This window comes from Archocentrus centrarchus, chromosome 24 (assembly GCF_007364275.1).
Source record: "Archocentrus centrarchus isolate MPI-CPG fArcCen1 chromosome 24, fArcCen1, whole genome shotgun sequence".
In the NCBI taxonomy this organism is placed as follows: Eukaryota; Metazoa; Chordata; class Actinopteri; order Cichliformes; family Cichlidae; genus Archocentrus; species Archocentrus centrarchus.
In genome coordinates, this window is record NC_044369.1 from 6,808,720 (window position 1) to 6,833,234 (window position 24,515).

A 24,515-nucleotide genomic window follows, 5' to 3' on the forward strand; every position below is an offset into this window, starting at 1 on the left:
ATGTGAAAGGGTTTTGAGAAGCGGTGGAAAACACGATGCTGTTTTCCACCGCTGTCCGTAACATTGTTCAGCATGATCGGTTTGGAGTTGGGTCAGTGATGGGCTGGGGAGGCATATCCACGGAGGGATGCATAGACCTTTACAGGCTAGGCAACAGCACCCTGACCGCCATTAGGTACTGGGATGGAATCCTTGGACCCACTGTCAGAACCTACACTGGTGCGGTTGGTCCTGGGTTCCTCCTGGTGCATGTCAATGCCCAGCCTCATGTGGTGAGAGCAGGCACTTCGTGGAGGATGAAGAAATTGATACCACTGACTGGCCCCCACGCTCACCTGACCTAAAACCAATAGAACACCTCAGACATTGCACGTCAGACTGTTCAGGAGCTTAGTATTACCCTGGTCCAGATCTTGGAGGAGATCATTCAGGACACCATCCGTCGTCTCATTAGGAGCACGCCACGATATTTTCAGGCATAGATACAATTGTGTAGGTGTCATACAAACTACCGAGTATCATTTTGAGTTGCTGTTGTGAATTTTTGGCAAAATGGACTAGCCTGCCGCATCATTTTGTCACCTTGATTTTCAGGGGGTCTATGAATTCTGTAGGTTGATAATTTTCATTTCCATCAAATGACATGGCATCCTTTCATTCCTAACACATTACCCATTTTAGAAGCTTTAAAATTGTGAGAACCATTAGAGAAAATATTTGCAAACTTATTTTTTTTTTAAATTTCACGCAGTCTTATGTTTAATGAGCCTCAACCTTAATAAATCTTATATTGAATATATGATTTAATCTCTATTTAAAATGATTATAGTACTGTGCAAACCCCCCCAGCAAAGACTGGACACAGGACCTGAGAGATGCATTTGGCCCTTCAAATTTTTTGTTGAAACTGTCATTAATATATACAGAGGAGGTCAGGAGAGAGGTACAACAGTGAGTGACTACAGCCGTCTGCCAGTGGTGTTCGGGATCTTGTCAAAATTGATGTAATTCTGAACACAGAAATGGACTGTCAGATTTTGATCCACCATACAATACCATCTGAAAAACATGACAGTGATCCCAAACACACTGCCAATACAGTAGAAGCATACCTGGATAGAAAAAACACACAATGGAACACTACCAATCATTACTGGCCACCTCAGAGCCCGGATCTCAACATTATTGAAGCAGTGTGGGATCATCTTGACAGAGAACAGCCAACATCTAAAGAAGAGGTTTGAATGCCCTCCAAGAAGCCTGGAGAACTATTCCTGAATACTACTTAATCCAGTTACAAGAAAACTTGCCTAAGAGAGTTCAGGCTGTGTTTAAGAGTAAAGGTGGTCATATGAAATATAGACTTTGAAGCTCATTATAATTGTGCAAACTCTGTTTTTGTCTTATATAATGCATTTCCATGTATGTTTCCAAATGTTTCAATAAATCACTACACCTATCTCCCATTTTTCTAGCAAAATACTTTTGCACAATAATGTAAACTGTACATTACAGTGGTTGTATGTTTACTAAAGTAAACAACCTAAAAAAAAAAAACCTAAATATTATCTAATTATCTCAATTAAAAAAAAAGTATTTTCTTCCACTGGGTCTGTCTTGAATAAGGCATAAGAATATGAGGCAGTTGTGGCATGTGAAAATTTTTATTTTACTGGATTTTCAATCCTGTCTATCCCAATGAAAAGTGTGAAAAGGACTGTATATGGACCAAAAATGTATTATTTTTACAGTTGAGTGGGTATCAAACTGTTTGCTAAAAACCTAATGTTAAGATTACCTAATAAAGTCACACTTCTTCTGAGGTATCTTAATCATCGTGTATCTTCCTTCTCTGTTTGTCTTGCAGTGTCAGCTTTCCCAGGCCCTGAATGGCATCTCTGACAAAGCTAAAGATGCCAAGGAGTTCCTCGTTCAGCTCAAAAACTCACTTCAGCAGATACAGGTAACAATACACCTTTACATTAAATTCATTATGGAATACACTGTTATTAATCCGATCTGTAAATTTAGGCACAAGTGTAGATCAAAGGTGATCTACACATGATGATAGTCACATCTGTGATGATTCATTCAGGGGCAATTTACCTCACAACAAAAGGCATCTATTCACTATGAGGAGCTATGAATTGGTGATTACCATGTAAATTTTCATTGATGATAGCAAGTAGTTGCAGTGACCAACTAAGGCTGAGCGAGAACAGCCAGACTGCTTTGAACTGATATGAAGGAAACAGTGACTCAAATCACTCATAACGAAACTATGCTGAAGAGCCTCTCTGAGCGTACAACACGTCAAACCTTGATCCACAGGGGGTACAGCACCAGATGACCAAACTGGATGCCACTCCTGTCAGCTAAGAACAGGAAACCGGTTAAAATTCACACAGGTTCACCAAATTTAGACGACAGAAGATTGGAAAAATGTTACTTTTAATGTGACTTTTGGATGGTAGGATCAGCATTTGTTCTAAACAACATGAAAGCATGGATCCATCATGCTTTATAGCAGGGCTCTTCAACTCCAGGGCTCGAGAGCCCCTGTCCTGCAGGTTTTAAATGTGTTTCTGCTTCAATACACCTGAGTCAAATATAGAAGTCATTAGCAGGACTCTGGAGAACTTGACTGCATACTGAGGAGGTAATTCAGCTATTTGATTCAGGTGTGTTGGCTCAGGGACACATCTACAACCTGCAGGACAGAGGCTCTCGAGGCCTGGAGTTGAAGACCTCTGGTTTATAGCAACAGTTTAGGCTTCTGGTGGTGGTTTAATGCTGTGGGGGATATTTTCTTGGCATACTTTGAGCCTCTTAGTACCAGCTGAGCATCATTTAAATGCTACAGCCTACCTGCGTATCACTGCTAACCGTATCCATCCCTTTATGAGCACAGTGTACCCAGCTTCTGATGGCTGCTTCCAGCAGAATAATGTGCTATGTTGCAAAACTCATCATCTCAAACTGGTTTCTTGAACATGCGTCACAGACACGTTGATGCCAATTGATGCAGACTGATTGCAACGTGTTGACAATCTATCTGGATTTATAAATTAGACAGCAGTTAATTGCAAACCTTTACCTATCTATCCGAGAGTGATTGCAGTCACAGTTTGAGTCGGACCGCAGTTGTTTGCACACAGGTTGACTCCCACTGGGCGACCTGTGCAATTGCCTTGCAATCAGAAGTCAAAGGTGTTGCAGGCTTAGCCTCTGGGCAACCAGCTGTACACTGAACCTATTTACAATCCTTCATAGAATGTGAAAAAATAAAAAAAATCAATGCAATCACCTAATTGCAAGGAGATTGCCATCCCATTTTACTCTAGCGTGACTGAGCCAAAACATTAGCAGTGGACTATCAGAATACAAGAGTGACTGCAAAACAAAAAGGAAGGCAACTGCATGTTCATACCAAAGATGTCAGTGAAGCATAAGGGTTTGTTAGAAAATTATGATTACATCCCAAGTAGGTAACATTTTATTTTATTCACAGTTACAAAAATATGAGCATTTGAGAAATAAGAATAAATCAATAAAATGTTTTGTTCCAAAGTATTGTCGTGAGAACAGAAAAATCTCAGTCCTCAGCTGTCAGCTATTGATGTTCCTCTGAGGAATGAAACTGTTTCAACCAGAAAAATGAAAACTTTTAGTCCTATTTGTTCAACAACTTAAAACTACCTGCAGTTATGACAAGTGATCTTTTGTGGCCAAGAGAATGACTGATGTGTCTTACAAGTAAAGGTGTAAGTAGGGTGATGTTGTTATAATGCTGCAACAGCTGCATATGTGTGATTAAGCATACAAAATGTCTGACTACGGCACTGGAAACATCTGTGCTTTATTTCTTGTACACCCCTGTATGCAAAACAAACAAACAAAAAAAAATATATCACACTGTGCAAAACGTCAATAAAACTGAATACAATGATTTCCATATCATATAAAGCCTATATTTAATTGAAAATTACATAAAGGCAACCCGTCAAATGTTGAAATTTAAATGCTTTAATTTATGTGTGTGTGTGTGTGTGGTGGTAGTGGGGTGTTAACTCATTTTGTTGGGACGGGGGGATTAAATACGTGCAAAGATAGAGAGGGATTCACAGCTTGCACAAACAATTTGACAATTTAAGAATACCAACTGTTTGTGTAGAATTTGGGGATTTCATCATAATTGGCACATAATATCATTAAAAGGCTCAGGATGATAAATCTCTGGAAGCAAGCTGATCAAAGACTGTGACCATGAATGGGAGATGACACAAAATAGAATCTTAAGGAAAAAGAAATTATAATAAGACATGTTTTTATTAGTAAGTCAGTGGCTATAAAGCATGTTGGATGGGTGGGTGTATATGTAGAGCAAAAAAGACACCAAAATGCATGCTGGTGCAGTTTCATGCAGAGGGTATTCTCCCCTGAGAGCGTCAGAGAGAGACTGTCAGGAATGGAGGAGCTTTTGCAGCTGAGCACAGCAGGCTCGGGTAGAGCTCACCACCCTCTGATAACAGCCATGTAACAAAGCATAGCACAACTAGGAACTAGAGACCCCTGGATGACTAGGATGTCATCACAGCAAGGGGCGAGATTAAAAAGCATAGGCTGCACTTTGTCAACCCACCATTAATGATGAAATATATGCTCACCACCCACTTTATTAAGTACACCTATTCAGCTGCTCATTATTGTACATCTCTAATCAGCGGGAGCAAGGAATTAAGGAATGTAAACATGGTCAAGACAACCTGCTGAAGTTAAAACCAAGCATCAGGATGGGGAGGAAAGGTGACTTAAGTGACTTTGAGTGTAGCATGGCTGTTGGTGCCACATGGGCTGGTCTTTGTGAAAATGCCTTTTTGTTGTCAGAGGTTAGATAAGAAAATTACTCAAATAACAATTCGTTACAACCAAAGTATGCAGAAAGGCATCTCTGAAAACACAACACATCGAACCTTGAAGCAGATGGACTACAGCAGCAGAAAACCACACTAGCTGCCATTCCTTTCAGCTAGGCTAAGGCTAAAAGTTACCCGGGCTCACCAAATCTGGACAACAGAAGATTGGAAAAATGTTACCAGCTGTGACATTTGGATGATAAGCTCAGAATTTGGTGTAAACAACCTGAAAGCATGGATCCATCCTGCCTTGTATCAATGCTTCAGGCTGCTGCTGCTGGTAGTTTAATGGTGTGAAGGATATTTTCATGGAACCGGTTGAGCATCGTCTAAACGCCACAGCCTCCAGCGTTGTTTTTGACCGCGTCTGTCCCTTTATGAGTGCGGTGTACCCATCTTCTGATGGCTGCTTCTGACGCCATGGATGTGCCGGTGACAAATGTCTGATAAATATGGACGAAAATCTCTGACAAGTGTTTCCAGCACCTTATTGAATAGATGCCACAAAGAGAGAGGGCAGTTCTGAAGGCAAAGGGAGTCCAGCTAATGAAGTAGCTTATATTCTCGACCACCTATGGGGGCGTATCCCAACAGAGGAAGAATGCCGTCGTGATAGATGTAGCAATACTGAGTGATGGCAACATCAAGAAAAAAGAATATGAGAAGCTCTATGAATACCAAGCGCTCAGAGAAGAGCTAGAGAGGAAGGTGAAGGTAACAGTGGTCCCCATGGTGATTTGAACACTTAGAGTAGTGACCCCCAAACTGGAACAATGGCTTCAGCAGATTACGGGTATGACATCCGAGATCTCTGTCCAGAAGAAAGCAGTCCTGGGAACAGCTAAGATACTGTGCAGGACCCTCAAGCTCCCAGGCCTCTGGTAGAAGACCCAAGCTTGGAGGACAAAGACCGCCCCGCAAGGCGAGCTGGGATATGTCCCCTCATCATTGTCTTTAATGCTGAAGCACATGCTGAATGTACCTCAAAAACAATTAGGTTGTTAATCTTACTTGCCTGGAGGTCAGACCTTTCACTTACTGAAAACATTTGCTGCATTATGAAATGTGAATATGACAAACTACTGTGCAAATTAAATGAAATACTGAGCAAGAAAGGGAAAACATTTAGCTTTCATCCGAAGCAACTAGTTCCTGGAGTTTCCACGTACAGTGAAAATGAGAAGCATGCCTCTATCCTTGCAGGGGTAAAGGTTAGCTGATATGCTTGTATTACAAAGACATCAAAGTCTTTCTCTAATGTTAAGTAGTTGCTTAAATAAATCTTAGAAGCAGTCATTAAAAAAATGTTCACATGGATCGTTAATTAAAAATTTAAGTGCAGAAAAGACTATATGTTTAGTTGTTCAGGAAATATCTTAAAACATGCAGTTCTAGAGGCAAACATTTACAAATTTTCTATTAAATTGCTGCTTCAGGACTTCCATGATTTATCTGGATATCTCTCCATAAGCACGACAAGGCAGACGTCTGCCGGTGTGCGACTGCACCACAACTGAAACGTTTGCATAATTTACTCTGCATTACCAATGATGTTTTTTAAGACTACATGCTTCCTCCTTTGGGGGACTTGCTGGTAGTGTACGAGTACAGTAAGCTCACAAAGCAACATCTGGACTGCACACTCAGCAGCAGGGAGGTAAATCACCAGAATCAATAAACTAAAAACAAAGCATAGCAAACAAATGTATGCATTTGCGTGAGCTTTCCCTCTAGACAACCATGCCGTGCAGCTGATCTCTCCAGCAGCCTCTGCCAGTCATGCACACAAAACACACACACATTTTTACACACAGTCTGCACTGAAATATCCTCCTACAGCCCCACAGGCAGGCATTAAGAGTTTTGTTACAAAATGAAGAGGATTTAGCTTTAAAAAACAGTCTTAGCTTTACTGTGCTCTGTCTGAGATGAGTAAAGAGAAAGTAAAACGTACGACTGAAGAGTAAATATCTCCAGCGCTCCTTCTAAAGCTCTAAACAGTGCCCTTGAGCAGAGGAATCTTGATTGAAATCACTACTAAGACCTTATCTCATTATCAAGTGGTTTTTTTTTTTTTTTTACAGAGGTAAAACTCCCCATTGGACCCTTGTCTCATTAACAAACTGTTGTTATACCCTACTGGACGGAAAAGCTAAAGGACATTACTCAGTTTCTCTTTGCTCTTAGAGGGGCTGCACATGAACGGACGGTTAAAGGAAGTCAAAGCATCGGCTTTAATTGACATAATTGGCGTAAGATAAAACTCACCTTTCCCACTTGCCATCTCACTCAAAACCCAACATCCTCAATATTCTACACATTATCATTCTTACAGTCAAAGAATGTATGATAGAATATGTGAGTCTTTAGTATCTTAAATGCTACATATAAAATTATAAGTTGATAAATCTTAGTGGTGTTTAATGAACAAGCTGCTATCTGTGCAACATGTTGAAAATGAACGTCCATTTAAACACGTTTAAAACCTGAATGTTTTCCTTGACCAGAAAAAAAAAAAGATTTACTATCAAAAACAAGAAAAACACTCAGTTTAATATTTTAAATTCATTTGTCTGTATCATGTTTAATGTGACTTTCATGTCTGTGTTCAGAGACACTATTCCTCTTTTTTTCATTTTAATTTAATAGTTTTTTTTGGTGTCTTGCTTCACTTTTCTGTTTCTGTCTGATCCTTGTATTTGTCACGTTGTCTCTGCACGTTTCTTATCCCTCTTGTGCTGCAAGTTTAAATTCTTCGGATTTAACTTCTGGGTCCTAGATTATATAATTTCTTGTGTTTTTTTTGGACTTGTGTTACCTTTTGGAGCTATCCCTCAGTAATTCATTCTTGCTGTTTGTTGGAGTTCTCTGTATTCTGAATTTTGGGTCTTCTGAGTTTTATGTGAATGCTCAGAGAAATTGTCACCGTGCTGAGGTTTTGTAATGTGTTTGTTTTGGTCCTTGTTATATTTGTACATTTGTGTTTGTTCTTCAGTGTTTCCCTGCCTCTGTGCTAATGTTTATTGTTAGTCTTCATGTCTCAGTGTTAGCTGACACTGAGACATGAAGACTGCCTGGGGATTTCCCATGATGCACTGAGTGTTTTGCCTCCACTCCCGTCTTTTCACTACCCACGTGTTTTACAGATACATGCAATTCCTGTCAAAAAGGAGTTCTTCCTTCCCACTGTTGCCAAGTGCTCGCTCGTATTGTCTGATTGTCGGGGTCCTCTTTGTAGTGTAGGGTTTTTACCTAACAACATCAAAAGCCTTGAGGTGACTGTCATTGTGAATAAACAAAACTCAGTTGAATAGTTGTCTTTTGGTTACTTCCAGTTTTACTTGAAGGGTTAATCTTCTCCTCTGCCTAATTTTGATTTTAATTTCTGTCTTTCCTACTCTGCCATTGTCACCCCCGCCTTTGTCGTCTCCACCTGTAGCTCATTGTTAGTCAGCCCTCTGTGTCTCATCTTTGCCTTTGTCAGATTGTCTGTTTATTCCCTGCACTCCTTGTGCCCTTTCTCGAGTGGATTCCATTTCTGTGCTCTTTTTGGACCTGGTTTATCTTGGGACATTTTATAGCCAATGTCTTTTGCCTAGTTGGATCCTCTCTATTACAACACATAACAGTCTTTTGGCCAGTTGCTATTTCTTGAACTGATTTATAATTTTTAAGCCATTATTAGAACGGTATTTTGTGACACTGTCTGCAGCCTATTTGTTAATGGTTGAGTTGAAACTGAACAGGAATGCTTCCTTGTCTCATTCTGTGTTGCTGTGTCATAGTATGGCATAAATGAATTAAAATTTTCCTTGTATTTCGTTTTGAGAACCTGTGCTTTATACCAACTTTGAGTATGCATATAACTTACTATGAACATTTTTATATATGTTAATTATAGTGCTAATTTAACAAGTATCAATGCCTGTTTTAGTCTCCTGGCAGTTTGTTTGTTATTTATAGCTTAATTCTGTTTCATGTTTTTCCTTTTTCATTCCACTTCTTTCTTCAGGCATTTGTATTGGCTCATGTCATTATCAGCAACAATTAGAAGAAGACAATGCTGAAAAGATATCCCGGTTAAGCAAAACAATGCAACTTGAAGATGATTCAGATTTACTGATTTCATCATTGAAAAAGATTTTTGAATTTCAAGTGTAATATAGTGAAAGTTTGTGAAGCCTTTCAGCTGCAAATGTCTGGATAAAGGACTGGATCCTCCTTTCTGACCCAAAGAAAAAGCTGCTGTCAGGGAATATTAGTTAATCAGAACACAAAACCACAACAATAAGTGATGGGATGGTGTTTTCATGAGCTCCACCTTGAGGGAAAAATGGTGGCGAGTACAAATGGATGGTAAATAGGATGAAATTGTTGTTTATGTGTGCAGTCTATTTAAATAATTAACACTGTGTTTATTCGTGTTTTGCAGCGTGAGCAAAAATAGAACAAAACTTGGTGGATAAATTAATCAGCAACAAACAGTGTGCTGCTAATTGAAGAAAAACAAGCCAAGTGATCTATTTTCGTCTCAATGCTGTGCTTTTGTGACCCAAACCCATAATGATGTTGACTTTAGAGCACTTTAATGCAGTTTTATTTTGGCAGGGGAGTCAAACATGGTGGTTTAGAGTGAGGCACACGAGCTCATTTCACTTGTTCAGTTTCTTTTCCTTTTAATTCATAACAACTGTTCATCTTCTGATGGTTTTCATTCTTTTTCAGGAGAACGGTGTGGAGTTTGAAGCTTGCCTCGTGGCTCAGTGTGACTCTCTGATCGAGGCGCTGACCAGACAGAAAGCCAAACTGCTCACGAAAGTCACGAAGGAGAAGGAGTACAAACTAAAAGTAAGACTGGCTGATGATCTCTTTTCATCCCACCTCTCAGTAGATGTAAATCAGCATTGGATCCAACAGCAGGAATCTGGAGAATATTAGAAATCATAATCTAATCTGACGTAGCTGCTGGTGTAACGTTAGCCAAATACTGCCCGCTCACAAAGGACATCATCATTAACAAGACACCAATTAGAAAAATGTTTTCAGAAATTTAAATAGCAGAAAGAAAGTGCTGTCTCAGCTCACTACCATAATGATTTCTGTCTAGCAGCTTAGTCCTTTTTTCATTATTTGCCTCTGTAAATCCACCCTGGGTTTGTGTATCACATGGATGCCTGCCCGGCCCCAACGTGCCCGCCGACCGACTGACCGTCTGGCTGGTTGTTGGGGAGGGCTGAGGAAAAGGAGGAGGAGGGGAGGGGATTTGGATGGAAGCCCCAAGGACAGCTGTTGTCATCATCTGCAGGCTGGGGATCGAGATTTAGCCAGAGGGCAAAGAGCTGCAGGCTGCAAGGAAGCCGGGACAAGAGAAGAATAGCTGGTTGAAGATTGCTCATAAAACAATGTCAAAATCTTTACTAAAATAAATAATGATTCTGTAACTGATGCAAAGATTTAACTAGAGGCTGCTCTTCATGGTCCTGACTTTACAGTTCCTGTGTCTCCTTAAAATTACATTTATCTTTAAATGATTTGAAACAGAAGACACTCAGGAAGGAAATGGGAGCTAACCTAATTATGTGTTTTACAAACAGGAAAAAAATTTCTCATGTCTCTGGCAATTTACACAATGTTTCATTTAATTTCTTTCCACCAAAATATTGGATCATGCAGCATTATTATACTTTTTAATGGCCATATTTAGACTATAATATTATTACAAAGGACCGATGCAGCCACTGTGGTTTGCCATCCAATCTGAGACCAGATATGTATATTTTGCAGCTTTGTATCAGTCTGACAGCTCCCGCCCACATGTCTAAAAATTTGCAGCACACATTCCGTAACACCATAGTGGAATTCATTTAGGTAAAGAAAGCATGCCAAGGATTTCGGGTATTAAAGTGTGGGGGACTGATTTTGCACGTTATTTGCAGGTTTTCACGCAACTCCCACCACTCAAAAACAAACATTGCATTCTTTTCCATACATGCATATTTGCACTGAACACAGATGGTCTTTGTTTTTATTCATCATCAGGCAAATGTACTTTCTGTACTTGCAGTTTAAAAGTGTCAGTAGAAGGAACGTAGTTCATTTGAGCTCTGTGTCTGTGAACTCACCATTTGGCCTTTTTTAAAAATGCACTTACAGTCTTTTAATCTGTTTTTTGCTGATGCAGCTATGACTAGGCATACACACACTCACGCACACACACACGCACACACAATAAAAAGATTATCTTAAGGCACATGTTTTTAAAGCTTAATCCCTTGAAAGCAACTTTTTTTGGGGGTTTTCTCTTTCAGTGAACTGTCACAAATAATTTCTGGATTTCACCATAAAACTCAATTCAACTTGCCCATCATATATGCTTTAATAATCAAAGAATAAGAACAGTTCAGCAATACATTGCTGAATCCCCCCGGCAGACGTTTTATTTCGTTTGAGCGTCATGTCACTCTCCAAACATTGAATCACAGGGATTATACACATGTCCTATTGTCCATGCCCAGAATTTTCCAAGGTCTGAAAAGCTGAACAAAAATAAGTTTCATTTTATAGTTGTTTAAATTTTTTTGTAAAAGCTTTATCTCTTATAATAAAATGCACGATTTGTCAGGAGGGTGATGATAGGGGAATTGAGTGATTGGATTGTTAGTCAAAAGTTGTCATATATTCACGTATCTGGATCATATCCCCATGTTATGTGTTCATGGACAATAGTAATATGCTTCTTACAGCAATAAATAAGGATGATGTGTCTTCAGCTGAGATATGACCAGAAATATCTATTAAATGGAGTTTTCCATGTTAAATTCAGGTAGCCTTCAAATCCAGAATCTGGATTGGATCCAGATGGCGTTCAGTTTGGCACTAGTTTTTATCATGAAGCTGTGGATGTGTTTACTTGCAAGATTGATTTGAATGGAAGGAAAAGTGTTGATATAGAAAGATGGAGAATGAACATTTGACTTGAATGTAGAGTTGAGAGGACCACAGAAATCTCTTTGTGATTATTGTGTGAGAGGAGTTTAGCAGGCAGAGGATAAAAAAAATGGAATAGGAAAAAAACAAAACAACAACAAAGTAAGCTTTTTATTACAGGATGATGATCGGCTGTTCCATTCCCATCGTCAAACAACCCTTTAAAAAAAAAAAAAAAAAAAAATGTAGACAAAATGTCTTCACACTCGTGGGCTGTAATGTTACAAAACTCAAGTATGGATTAAAGCTGGTGGATTAAAGGTCACTTCTCTGACTTTTACACATGTGTTTGGGGTCACAGTTCATCTGATTTCAGCTGTTACAGTCAGAAGCCTTTAAAAAAAATCTGCTGCTGAATAATATCTTTATAAGTTTGAGCATTATTATAGAACTGCAAATTGAAAGGTTACCGTAAGGATTTTAAGATAAACTTTATTGTCATTGTAGGCACGGGCATACAACGGGATTGGATGTTTACTCATACATAGCTAATAGATGATGGCACATTTACTCAAAATTATGAGCAAGATTATAGTAAAAAGCTGCAACACAAGTAGCACAAAAAGGGGACAGCAGCCAGCACGATGAATATTTGTGTTTCTGTACACAGCCTGGAAGATTTTGTGAATATTTTGGTGTTTTTTTTTCTACCTTGCTTACTACATTATACTGTGTACAAAGCTCTACATCATTACTTTGAATTTATAGCTAATGTTTAGTTTAAAATCTACTGAAAATAGATGCCAATAAAAATAATCTTGCTCTAACCTGAAATGAAATGTGATTCAGAATCTGTTGAACAGGCTGCGAGATGTATATCCAATGAGGTGCATTCAATTACCGTGTTTCAGTATTTGCACCTTTAAAATAATTTCTGATTCATGAGGAACGTGTAGGAAAAGCCCATCAGCCGGGGCTGCGGGAGCATGTGGGAGCGAGATGACGGCAAGTCTCAGTGGGACAGAAAGCAATTGAAATAAATCTGAGATTTACTCGGGCGTCACGCTGCATACTTCATGTTGTTTGCACAGAAGATGAAAGTGAGGGTTTGCCAACGTGAATTGAAAAACAAATTTTCTCTTGGGAAATAATTGAAGTATGTGCATATTTTAAATTGCACCTTTAGTAGACTTGTAGAATATGAGAGCAGATAAGAAACACATAGGAAAAAAAAAGTGACATAAAATAAAAATATATGAATGTTAAGATAAGGTAAGAAAATGAGATAAGAAAATTTACCAAACTATAAAGTGTCAAGAAAATATTTTCCTAAACCGTCATGGTCTTCATATTTCAGCTTAGACAACAGATGACAGGTGAATAATTAACTGATCTCATTAACCATCAAATAAAAGAAGAGACTAATTACTACAACTCCATCTAATTAACTCTGATCTGTATAGACGGCCATCGGTTAACGGTATAATTAATTATTTTGGATTCATGCAAGTCTCGAGATGTTTTCTGTCTTATCTCATACTTAAACTTTGAAAAGCTGTTTGTGTTGTGCGTGCAGTATAATGATATCAGTTGTGCTGTGAGCAGATGATTAAAGATTGCTCATCAGTTAAAAGTGGTGCAGCTTTGACTGAACGTAAACAAAAGGTTAATAAAGCGGTGACAGTTTGCAGACTTTCAATTAGCCCCGAACGGCTGACTGTGACACACGTCCAAATCTCATTTCCCCCAGCTCGGGGTTCAGCCAGCAGACAGCGTGTGATTGGTGCCTGTGTGAAAGAGAGAGACAGTGAATAAAGAAAGCTGCATTTGTCTGCTTAAGGCTGATAATGTTTCTCTGAAATTTATGAGAGATCAAAAGATCTCTTCCAGTTGTGGCATTACAGTGTCACGCTGTCAGTCACTCTTTAATTAATTCCTGACTGTTTGGCATGCTAGCCACTAACTCACCCTTTGTCTCAGCCAGTTCCAACTTACAGATTTTGATTATATCCTGCATGGAATTGATGTTTAAGTTCACTTCTCTGGATGTCTGGGCAATTATGAGAATTTCATAAATTCTCTGAAATTTTATGCAACACACAAAGTAGTAGTAGAAGGGGACATAAAAGTCCAAATAAATTAACAAGAAAAACCAAACCAATGATAGAGGGGAAGAAGAAGCATGAAACAAAGAAATGTTTGTAGTCACCCATTACCCTTTACCAAGATGAAGGGTAATGGGGTACAACTTAATCAGGCAATCATGATGGAAAGAGAACAAAGGCGGGAAGTAAAAAAAAAAAAAAAAAAAAAAAAAAAAAAAAAAGAAAGAAAGATGCGGAAATAACCTTTCAAAATAAGAGGAGTTAACTGAAAGAGACAGAATAAACTCATGCAAGCAACAGGAAGACAGACAGGAATGGAAGGCTCAGGGAAAAGGAAGATGATGTAACTGATGTACAGAGATGTGGATCGTTTCAAGGCACACAGGTCTACAAGTCTTTCACCTTCTCAGCACTTCCTTGTACAAAATGATCAAAATTGCTACACTGACATATATTGAAAATATTTCAGAAGCCAGTCTCAAAATCACTGCTTTAAACAACTAATTCATCTGATCTGTGTGTTCTTCAGGTGGTGCGCGACCAGATCACCCACTGCACCATGAAGCTACGGCAGACCACCGGCATGATGGAGTACTGTCTAGAAGTCCTCAAAGAGAACGATCCAAGCGGTTTCCTCCAGGTATTTTACACACTTCCTGTTTGTGTGTGTGTGAGACGAGTATGAAGACGAGTGTTTCAGCTTTTGCCTAGTAAGTGGGGAACAAGGAAGAGTTCCTTTTTTAACTTGAAACATTGGTCCCAAAGACACAAAAACCAACAAATTCAACAATCGGTTCATCATTATCTAAAAACCATTAAACAGAAGAAGAAGAAGAAGAAACAGCCTTTATTGTCCCACAGAGGGGAAATTTGGGTGTAACAGCAGCCGCAGTTATTATAAATATAAATAAAGATATAATAATTTACACTATTAAGAAAAGAATATATATAAAATCAACAAACACCTAAGACAACCAGACGTCAGTGAACCTATAAGGCACAAATGCAGCATGTGGTGGAGTAAACTCCTTCTTAGTCTGAGGCCAGGGAATTACTGCACTTCTGAAATTATTAAAACAACAAACACCCAGTACATCGTTTAAAATTTCTTAACTAAGTAAACTGCAAGACAAACACAGTATGGGGTCTAACTGAACATTAAAAATCGAACTCAAATCATCTCCTTCTTAGCTATTTGGAACCAAAAAATGTAAATGAAGGTAGGAAGGAAGCGTGACACACAGCTTCTCTGAGCACATTAGGAGAAATCAGCTTCGCAGGGAGCCTCTGATGTTTGTGAAATCGGCACAGCAAAAAAAAAAAAAAAATAGAGAGGAATGCCTCAGCACGGAGATCAACAACAACACCACAAGCCTGCCTGCACTTAGGCTCCATACTCACAAATACTTGCATGCATCTTATTTAAATACATCTATAGCTGATCTATTTTTAATTGACTTTACGTGTTTAGTCATCAATAGGTTTACATGCTTAACAGCTGATAAATAATTATCGATCTCTGTGTACAGGTGAACTAGAGAAAGCTCAAATATGACCTCCTTAGAAGAAATAAATGTAAATGTTGATTTAAATGTCAAAGAAGAAGAAGAAGAAATGTTTCCTGCAGAAAGCCAAATCATGAAGAGTCTCCTAAACCCTCAGATTTTTTTTTCATCTTCAAATTTGTCTTCAGTCCCTGCTGATGCTGAGGCTGGGTTATTTATCAAAGTTCACACAGCTCCCTCAGGAAACACAAAAGTCTTTATATAACTCTATTTGCATATCTTTAGTGGTATCTATCAAGAGCTGCGCATCTGGATGTGTGAAATCAGGGGAGGTCCTCTTTGAAATTTGAATTTTTCACTGTGGAAGGAACTATAAAAAGGTCATATGTGCAGCAAACGTTTTTGCATGTGTTTCATTGCAGTTGAATCATAACAGAGCACAGCATAAAGGCCATGTACCTGGTGATAATTATTAGATGCAGAATAAGGAGCTGAGTGGAAGCAAAGCAAAAATGATGATCAACAATTCTTGAGCTTTTCACATGACTTTAGATCAGATACAACATTCAAACAACCAACTGTGTGCACAGTTTTTAATATATAAACTATTTTAATTGGGTCTCTGAAAGTAGCTGCAGTCCTGATGGGAGATGTATCAAAGGCATTCTGCAGATTTTCCAAGTGTGAAATATGTGCTCACCATGCTGATTTAGTTCAACATGCCAATACAGAGAAGCACACACAACTGTGCATCCTTCTCTTCTATGAGGCTAAGAACCATGGGCTTCACTGCTCCAAAACACAATGAGACAAAACAAAGAAATGGGCTATACTGCTATAGAGCTATACTGTTTAAAAGCAGCCTCAGTTTTACCCAATGTTGTGGGTTGCCACTTGGGCTTCTTTTGGGCTTGTTTTCATAGAGCTGGTTGCTTGTTTCTATCGCGAGATCTGGCAACACTGTAACTGACTCCAACATCAAAATTTTATGGATGCACTGCATGAGAAGAATTTTTTTAGTGTATCAGCAAACACGTATGAGGGGATATTAGCGCCACTGAATCAATCAATCAAATTTATCATCCTCACCATGAGTAACAACAGTTTAATAATGTTCAATAACATTTATGTTTTAGAATGAGTAAAGACAGGCCAAATACCTTATGATATCTGGAAGTCCTGTGTTTCACATTTTGACTACCACATGGTTACATTTATGATTGTGTTTAAAAAAAACAAACATACTAAATACAAGAATACATACAAGAATACTAAATTTTACAAGAAAAACCTTTTAAAATTCTTTTATTTTTAAAGTCATGGAACTGCATTGACTCATCCTTTGATCAAAATATTTTGTTAATGTTATGTAATCATGTAATATATTCATTTTTTTTGAAGCACTGAGGCTCTTATCCACAGATCATAGCTCTAATTCATATGTTTAAATATTTGAACTGCATTAACGTGAGCCTCATTTCACTTGTCACACACAATGTAAAGAAGCTGAGGCAGTGAAACGGAGACTGTTCTGTATGCGGGGAGGATTTCAGAGATTTTCAAGTGTATTTAAAAGTAGATAAATATTGAATGAATGTGCTCTCATTTCCAGTGTTTATCTTCCTTCCCTGCTTACAAGTAAGCCGCTTCTTGTCTATGGTATGTGTTTGTGTAAGATCTCAGATGCTCTGATCAAGCGAGTGACGTCGTCTCAGGACCAGTGGGTAAAAGGGGCCCTGGAGCCGAAGGTTGGCCCTGACTTTGACCTCACCCTCAACACTGACTCGCTGCTACAGACCATCCTACAGCTGGACTTCTGCCAGGGCAAAGGTGAGCACACTTCTGCACTTAGACAGTCGAGATTAAGAGGTTTCATAATTACGTCATACATCCTTTTAAATGTTTTCATTCTGTTTAGATCTGCATTTTAAATGACTGCTCCACTTTATAAGGCATGGGTCTCACATGAGAGTAAACTTAAAGAGAATGGATGAAGCCTGTGTAGCTGAGGCAGATTCTGTGGTATGGTCAAGCTCAAAAATCACTATTTTTTTTATACCAACCCACCATAACAGTATCAAGTGTAAAAAGATTTCTCAGCTACTCTGCTGGAAACAACAAATAGATTAACTTTGAATTCAAAATAACTTATCCTCAGTTTACTTCAATAAGTGCAACATTGGACCCTACCTACTAATTCGATGCCTCTCAGAGACCTTGGGTTTGTAGATGGCAACTTTGAAACTATGTGTAAACGCAAAGGTAAACAAAGCAGACTGAATATTGCTGATAAAAGGCCAAATGTTGGCAACTCTCCTCCCTGTGGGATCGTGTTTTTTTGTACACAACTCCTCACAAAAATCAGACAATAATCCACAAAGTGCTCCCTACATAATCAGGAGACAAACTTGGAACACAGGTACATCTTAGGCCCCCGGAGGTTCTCATCTGTATCACATACTATGATGTAATCATGTTGCCTAGCAACCACATACCAATGACACCATTAATATACTGTTTTTATAAGACATAAAAACATCATAGCCTTTTAATTTCACACTAACATCTAATTTATATCCACAAAACCTGAATGTTTGCATTTATATCAGATGGGGTGATGCCTAGCAACAGCCTGCTGATGGGCTAAAATTACCCATTTTTAACATTTACACACCTACAACTGCTTATAAGAGCATCATAACCCTTATTATCCACAAAAGCTGAATGTTATGATTATGCCATTAAACTGCCTGGCACCACCTAACAATGGACTACAATGATATTTACATAGTACAGAAGGACCTGAGCATTGCAGGGGTTCTTTTCTCAACAGTTTGGCTCGCACATATATGATCTGAAGCCAATAATATAGCTTTTAGCTGCTATCACTCTTTTCTTTTGAGGTTTCTTTAAGTCATACAATGGTGTGCACATCTAATTAGCCATTCACTCTGTGTTGCTACCCAGCAGCCAGTTGGCGCGCATGAGTAAACAATGTGTTTTATATTCATTCCGCTGCAGTCTCAGAGATTGCCCAGATGTATTGTTAATGTATATTAAATATGTAATCAACAATATGCATATTTTATTTCCATACTGCTGCACTGAGGCAGTGAAGATGGGGTGTTATCCTGTGTAGGACTGGATTCAACCTGGTTACTTTGCTTAAAAGAGCAAATAATGCTGATTGCTCCTTATTATCAACTATTTAAGTACAAAATCCATTAAATTATATACAAAATACTCTTTACGCAACAAGAAAAGTTCTGTGTAGTTAGTAATGTTTATATCCTGGTGTCATAACTGTGATTATGCACTCTTGTAAGGTTACAGTTCATACTGGGTGACACTTGCAGGAACTTTTTTTTTTTGTACTCAACACAGTTAACTTCCTTGAAAGTGAGGACCCCCGAGTCTTCAGGCACAAACTTACAGAATTTAATTTAAAAATGTGTCCTGATTCTTCAGGTCATGGCTTGAGTTGAGTTGAGCACTTGAAGGAGAATTTCTCTCATTTGAGCTCCACTCAAGCTTGTTAGAAAACAGAAAGTCTTTGATCAACTCTCTTTTGTTCTCCAAGACTGGTGACATGAAACTTGGCTGTACACTTCCCCTCCCTCACACTCCATTGATCATCTGGAATGAAGTTTAAAGATGGACAATTTCAATTTATACCTTTGAATTTTAATCCTCGACATACTGAGCGCCAACAAAGGGTACGAGCTGTTCTGGATGAACCTGACTACTTCTTCACCACTTCAAGTTCTCATTTGACACTTTGACTAAATATCTTGCTCTAGATCACATATTTTTACTCAAATATAAAATCTGTCTTTGTTTAGAATAATAGACTGTATATAAATGATGCACATATCCACCATACCAATACTCATGACTACTGCTTGACTGCTTTTCTTTTTTTTTGCTTTCATCACTTTGGCTTTTTTAAAAACTAGATGTAAATACAGTTGAATGAGACAGTTGATTCTAGTAGTTAAGGTTAACAGTAGGTGGCTTGGTTAGAAATATGTATCCATAATACATAGTACATTTATTGTATGGCATACCAGTTTTGGCTAAACAAGCTTAAAGCAAAATGTACTTACTTGAAAAACTGAACAGCTGACTCCTAAATGATACCAAACCCTCAACAAAGTCTGTCACTTAAAGTAGACACATTTTTAGTTATGCACAGATTTAAACCCACATCCACACATAGCCTTGGAGCAAAGGAGAGAGGTTATTGGCTCCTCACACATCTCTTTGAAGCTGACAGCTGATTGCTTCAGGACATTCCCGGCTCTGGTTGTCTAGGTAATCTTCTAATGCATGTAGTTTCTCCGTAATAACCAGGAATGGGGGCTGCAAAATGCTAAACCACCTGTTAATATCTAATTCCACATTAATAACATATTCAAGCGAACTTCCTAATGTGTACCCCCAGTGGTGTAGTGGTGAACACTTTTGCTTGGCAAGCGAAAGGTCAGTCGTTTGATTCTAGCTGGAGATACAAATCCCCCCCTTGAGGTTATGTCAGGAAAGGTAAAATTCTGCCAGATCAAATTTGTGGTGCTTCCTGCTGTGGCAAACCCCTGTGGCAAGGCAGCAGAAAGTACCTTACAAGCCAGTGTATTTAAAAAAAAAAAAAAAATTAATAAATAAATTGAATCCACAGATTTTGTTTCTTTCCATCAGGTTGTCATATTGTTACCAAAATATTACTATCCTATTACTAACTTACTATGACTCAGCATACATTTATTTCCACATTATTACCCGCAGTTTCTGGCCTGTTATCATCCAGTTGCATAATATTAAGCATTAATAATCACACTTAATTGCCAAAGTATTATCCACGTAATTATTTTGTATCAAGTGGTAATACCTGTCTATTTCTATATTATTACTTCCTTGTTTCCACCTTATTACCACATTGTTGCCCAACTGTAATAGAAAATGCTACCAAAACATTTATTATGTTGACTGTCTTAAAATAACACAAAGCACATAAAAAGCTTTATTCATGACAAAACCTTCAAGTTTGTGCTTTAAAGTCATCGTGTGGTTGTAGCTATGCCTGAAGTAAAATCATATTCTTATGAGGAAACAATTCAGTATTTGACATTAAAGCTTTGATTATTATGTCTTTTAAAAAAAACTTACAAGTAAGTACATCTCTCATGATATGATTTATGAATTTTGTGTTTATGAGTGGTAATGATTTGACCTTTACTTCATATTATTGTGACAAATAAGTGTATGGTTGATACACTACACTTCTGGTCATCCTTTTCACTTCTTTAGAGAACCCTGACCTAAACCAACATCATATTTCCAGATATACAGGAGAACCCAATATTGAAACAAATGCAGGAAGCAGGCAGTGGTGAGGCTGAGATGGAAACAGAGAGCCCAGGAGGTATTTCAGAGACTCTACTTTTCACTGTAAATCTCTGTTTCCCCTTCCTTGCATATATTTTGTCTCTCCTGCCTCATTCCTTAGCCCTGATAGCTTTCACGGCCACTCTGGTTGGAAACTCACGGGTCTTTTTGTCTCACAGTGTTTAGCTGGTCTTTTCCCTTTGCATGATTGTTGTTTTTCAGCTCCTCTCCAGACAATGATCTGCAGAACAATTCTACACAAAGATCTTTGTTTCCTGCAATATTTCTGTTTCACATGCTACTAGACACACAGATATTAAAATATAATTGTGGATTAAATGGATTGGATGGATTAAACTGGTTCAATATAAATCACAGGAAGTAATATATACTGGGGAAATGTTTAGTTAACATGATCCTCCAATCCTTCATAGAGTCACTCTTGTTCAATAGTTATACACTGATCAGCCACAACATTAAAACCTGCTACGATCCATCGGGATCTGGGACCTCTGGGGGTGATCCTTTGGCTACTGGGACTTGTGGGGTGGGCCCTCTGTGGATCAGTTTTTCCTCTGGTGCATCTTGTAGATTACTGATCGTATTCATATCTGGGGAGTTTGAAGGATAAGTTAATGTTCTGATAAGTTAATGTTCTGGGCTGACTGTCATGTTTCTCAACCCATTCCCGAGTGTATTTGGACACATTATCCGGGTGGGAGAGGCCACTGCCATCAGGGATGGGGCACGTGCTTGGTCAGAATCCATGTGTAGGTGGGTGTCAATGTAACATCCACATAAATGACATGACAAAAGGGTTTTACAGCAGAACGTTGCATTGTAAAGAGACAGTCAATGTTATTCACTTTACTTACAGTCTTTTTAATGTTGTGGCTGATCTGCACCGAAAAATAATTTAATAAATCTCTAATTCATATATGTAACATCAACAAACAGTGGAAGACCCTTCCACTGTGAAAATTAACAAGATGAAAAAAGACCTACCCATATATAAATTCTGAATAAACATGTGCATTAGACCCTATACTATCCTGCCTACCATGACTGCTGCCTTCCTCTGTGTTTTCCTTACTGTTGTATTTATTGGATAAATAAAGAAGTGAAGATTGTTATTATTTTGTTATTTGTTTCAGCTCCTTTTGGAATTCACTTTTCACCTGTTTTACACAAGGGTTAGACCAATATGATGCTCTCCCTTTGATTTTATGCATATTTGATGCAGCAATTATGCCTTGCTTTCATCAGTTTGGCTTTTGGTGTGGAGCTGATGTCTCATACTTTCCCCACCTTGACTGATTTATTTACAACTATCAAACTCTCACACTCAGTCTTCGAAGCTCATATTGATCAAACCCGGTGCATCAGTACCACTTCTACCCTTTTAGTGTATGTAGTGTCCTCACGTGGTCAATTTAAGCCTATGCTAATTCCCAGATATTACCCTGTAAATGAACCCAGAGCTCTTTCACCTTTAAGGCTGTTTTTTTTTTTTTTTTTTTTAAATCCCCCACCAGATTATTATTAAAGCTGCTTTTTCTCTTCATTCGTTTTGTTTAAAGGCAACCAGCCAGATGATGACATCACTGTTTGTCTTCCTCTCGTTATCTTTCTACCCTTTCACGTCTCCCTCCTTCTACATTTCCTCTTTGTCCTCATTCAGTGATTACAGTCGTTAAATGTTATCTATCCATCTCTCTGCACAGTGGAGCCCAGACCCTCAGTGCCAGCAGCTCCTCTCCTGCAGCTGGAGAAGTGCTGTACCAGGAATAACAGCGCCACCCTGGCCTGGAGGGTAACTATGCCTGCTTGCAGCCCCATTGAGGGCTACATCCTGGAACTTGATGACGGCAATGGAGGACAGTACAGGGTTAGTACTGTTTGTGAAACAAAATATTGACAATAATAGTGTTTCACACAGAATTACATTGTATCTGTAGTAGTAGTGAGGCAAAGGTCATGTGAGTGCCCAGAAAAAGATACTTTGTGGCAATAGATAATGAAGCAATAATCAGCTGTCTCTCCAGTAAGGTCCTCGTCCAATGTATGGACTTCAACGCCACCACCTTGGACTGCAGCTGGTAGAAACTACTAATGTCAGGAGTTCTAATTCTGCTCTGCAGCCCTGGTGAGTTCAGCATAGTGGAACCAGTTCTCCAGCTGCTGAGGGTTCTGGTTAAAGTGACCCTTGAGCTTATAGTTGATCTCCCGACCAGAACAAAGTATACCTACATCAGCAGCAGTTCAAGAAGGTGGAGTTGAAGCCTGTCTGACTGCAGGAGAAGGACACAGGATAAAGGCAGCTGAATGAGACTAAGAACCACAACAGCAGCAACTTGAGCAGCCTGCCTGTTGGGAAACAGTGGACATTAAGGATTAGAGATAGATGGTTATCAGCGACTAACCTTTCAAAATAAAGCGGGGGATTCTCAATCGCGTTGTTCTCTCTGAGGGTTGCGAAATATTCCTGGGCACCCTGCCCAAGAAAGTTCTGTGTGTGAAAAACATTGTAATAGCTTTAATCTAATCTGAAATGCAGAAAAGGATGTTCAGTAGCTTTTCTTATTTAATTATTAATCATCCAGATGATGCTCATCTCTGACTAAGGACAGATAGTACTTTGTATGTATGTTATTAAATGACTCATCAGCAAGCATACATTAAATGTACTAGAGTACTTGACCTCCTCACTAATACTTGAGCCCATACTGCCTTAACTTGCATTTCCAATGATGCTAAAGTCTGTGTGTGTGTGTGTGTGTGTGTGTGTGTGTGTCCGTCCCCTCAGGAGGTATATGTGGGGAAGGAAACTGTGTGTACAGTTGATGGCCTTCATTTCAACAGTTCCTACAATGCGAGGGTGAAAGCTTATAATGCCATTGGAGTGGGTCCGTACAGCAAGACAGTCGTGCTCAAGACCTCTGATGGTATGTGGTGTGTACTGGAATTGGCTTAGCTTCCAGCATGACAGATGGGCTCTTTGTCTGCCTTCCTTTCAATTCTGCTCCTTTGACTGTCTTGATTTTCTTGTATTATTTTTCCCCAAATGAATTTTTGTCTGCAATCTTCTTTGTAAAACAGGTTTCGTGATGTAATTTCTTCAGACCTATATAACTGTGAAAAGAAAAGCCTCATACATAGAAGAGGACATTTTTTAATGTATTTTGTTTTAGGAAAAGGTAGGAGAAAGGTGGGTAGAAGATTTGGAAGAGGGTGAAGGCATGAAGGAAATACACTGGATAGGAACAGTAGACAAAGAAAGGGAAAGAAAGGAGGGGAAGGGGATGGAAAAAGGTAAAATAGGTTAAGAACAGGTCTGAGTAGACAGTAAAGAAATGGCGCAAACAAGCAGAAAAACAAGGCAAGAAAAGACATGAAAGGAGTGGATAAGAAAGAAAAAGAAAGGGCCAATGGAAGAGGAGGAAAGAGGTAAAAGAAGGCAAAAAATGTATAGAAATACAAAGGAAAGAGAAAAGAAATGAAGGAAAAAAGCAAATAAGCGCAAAGGAAGAAAAGAACAGAAAATAATACTGGAGAAGAAAAGAAGGGAAGAGATTAAGGACTCCGAGAAAGAGGAGGTGAAAGAAGAAAAAAGGAAACAGCGACTCTGTAACAACAGAGGAATGCGGGTGGGGATTTTCACTACTCACAGTGTCTCTGCA

General features: G+C 38.7%; 1 protein-coding gene across 2 annotated transcripts in view; it reads left to right on the forward strand.

The window, feature by feature from the left end:
- trim67 (tripartite motif containing 67) overlaps positions 1-24,515 on the forward strand; it is a 56,180-nt gene that overhangs the window by 22,026 nt on the left and 9,639 nt on the right. The window contains exons 2-7 of one of the 2 annotated variants that reach the window (XM_030721912.1): positions 1,868-1,963; positions 9,642-9,764; positions 14,478-14,588; positions 17,130-17,271; positions 22,560-22,723; positions 23,642-23,780. In XM_030721912.1, the coding sequence (XP_030577772.1) occupies positions 1,868-1,963; positions 9,642-9,764; positions 14,478-14,588; positions 17,130-17,271; positions 22,560-22,723; positions 23,642-23,780 (775 nt within the window). Of the gene's footprint in view, positions 1-1,867; positions 1,964-9,641; positions 9,765-14,477; positions 14,589-17,129; positions 17,278-22,559; positions 22,724-23,641; positions 23,781-24,515 lie in introns of both variants that reach the window. The other variant, XM_030721913.1, reaches the window with a different exon arrangement.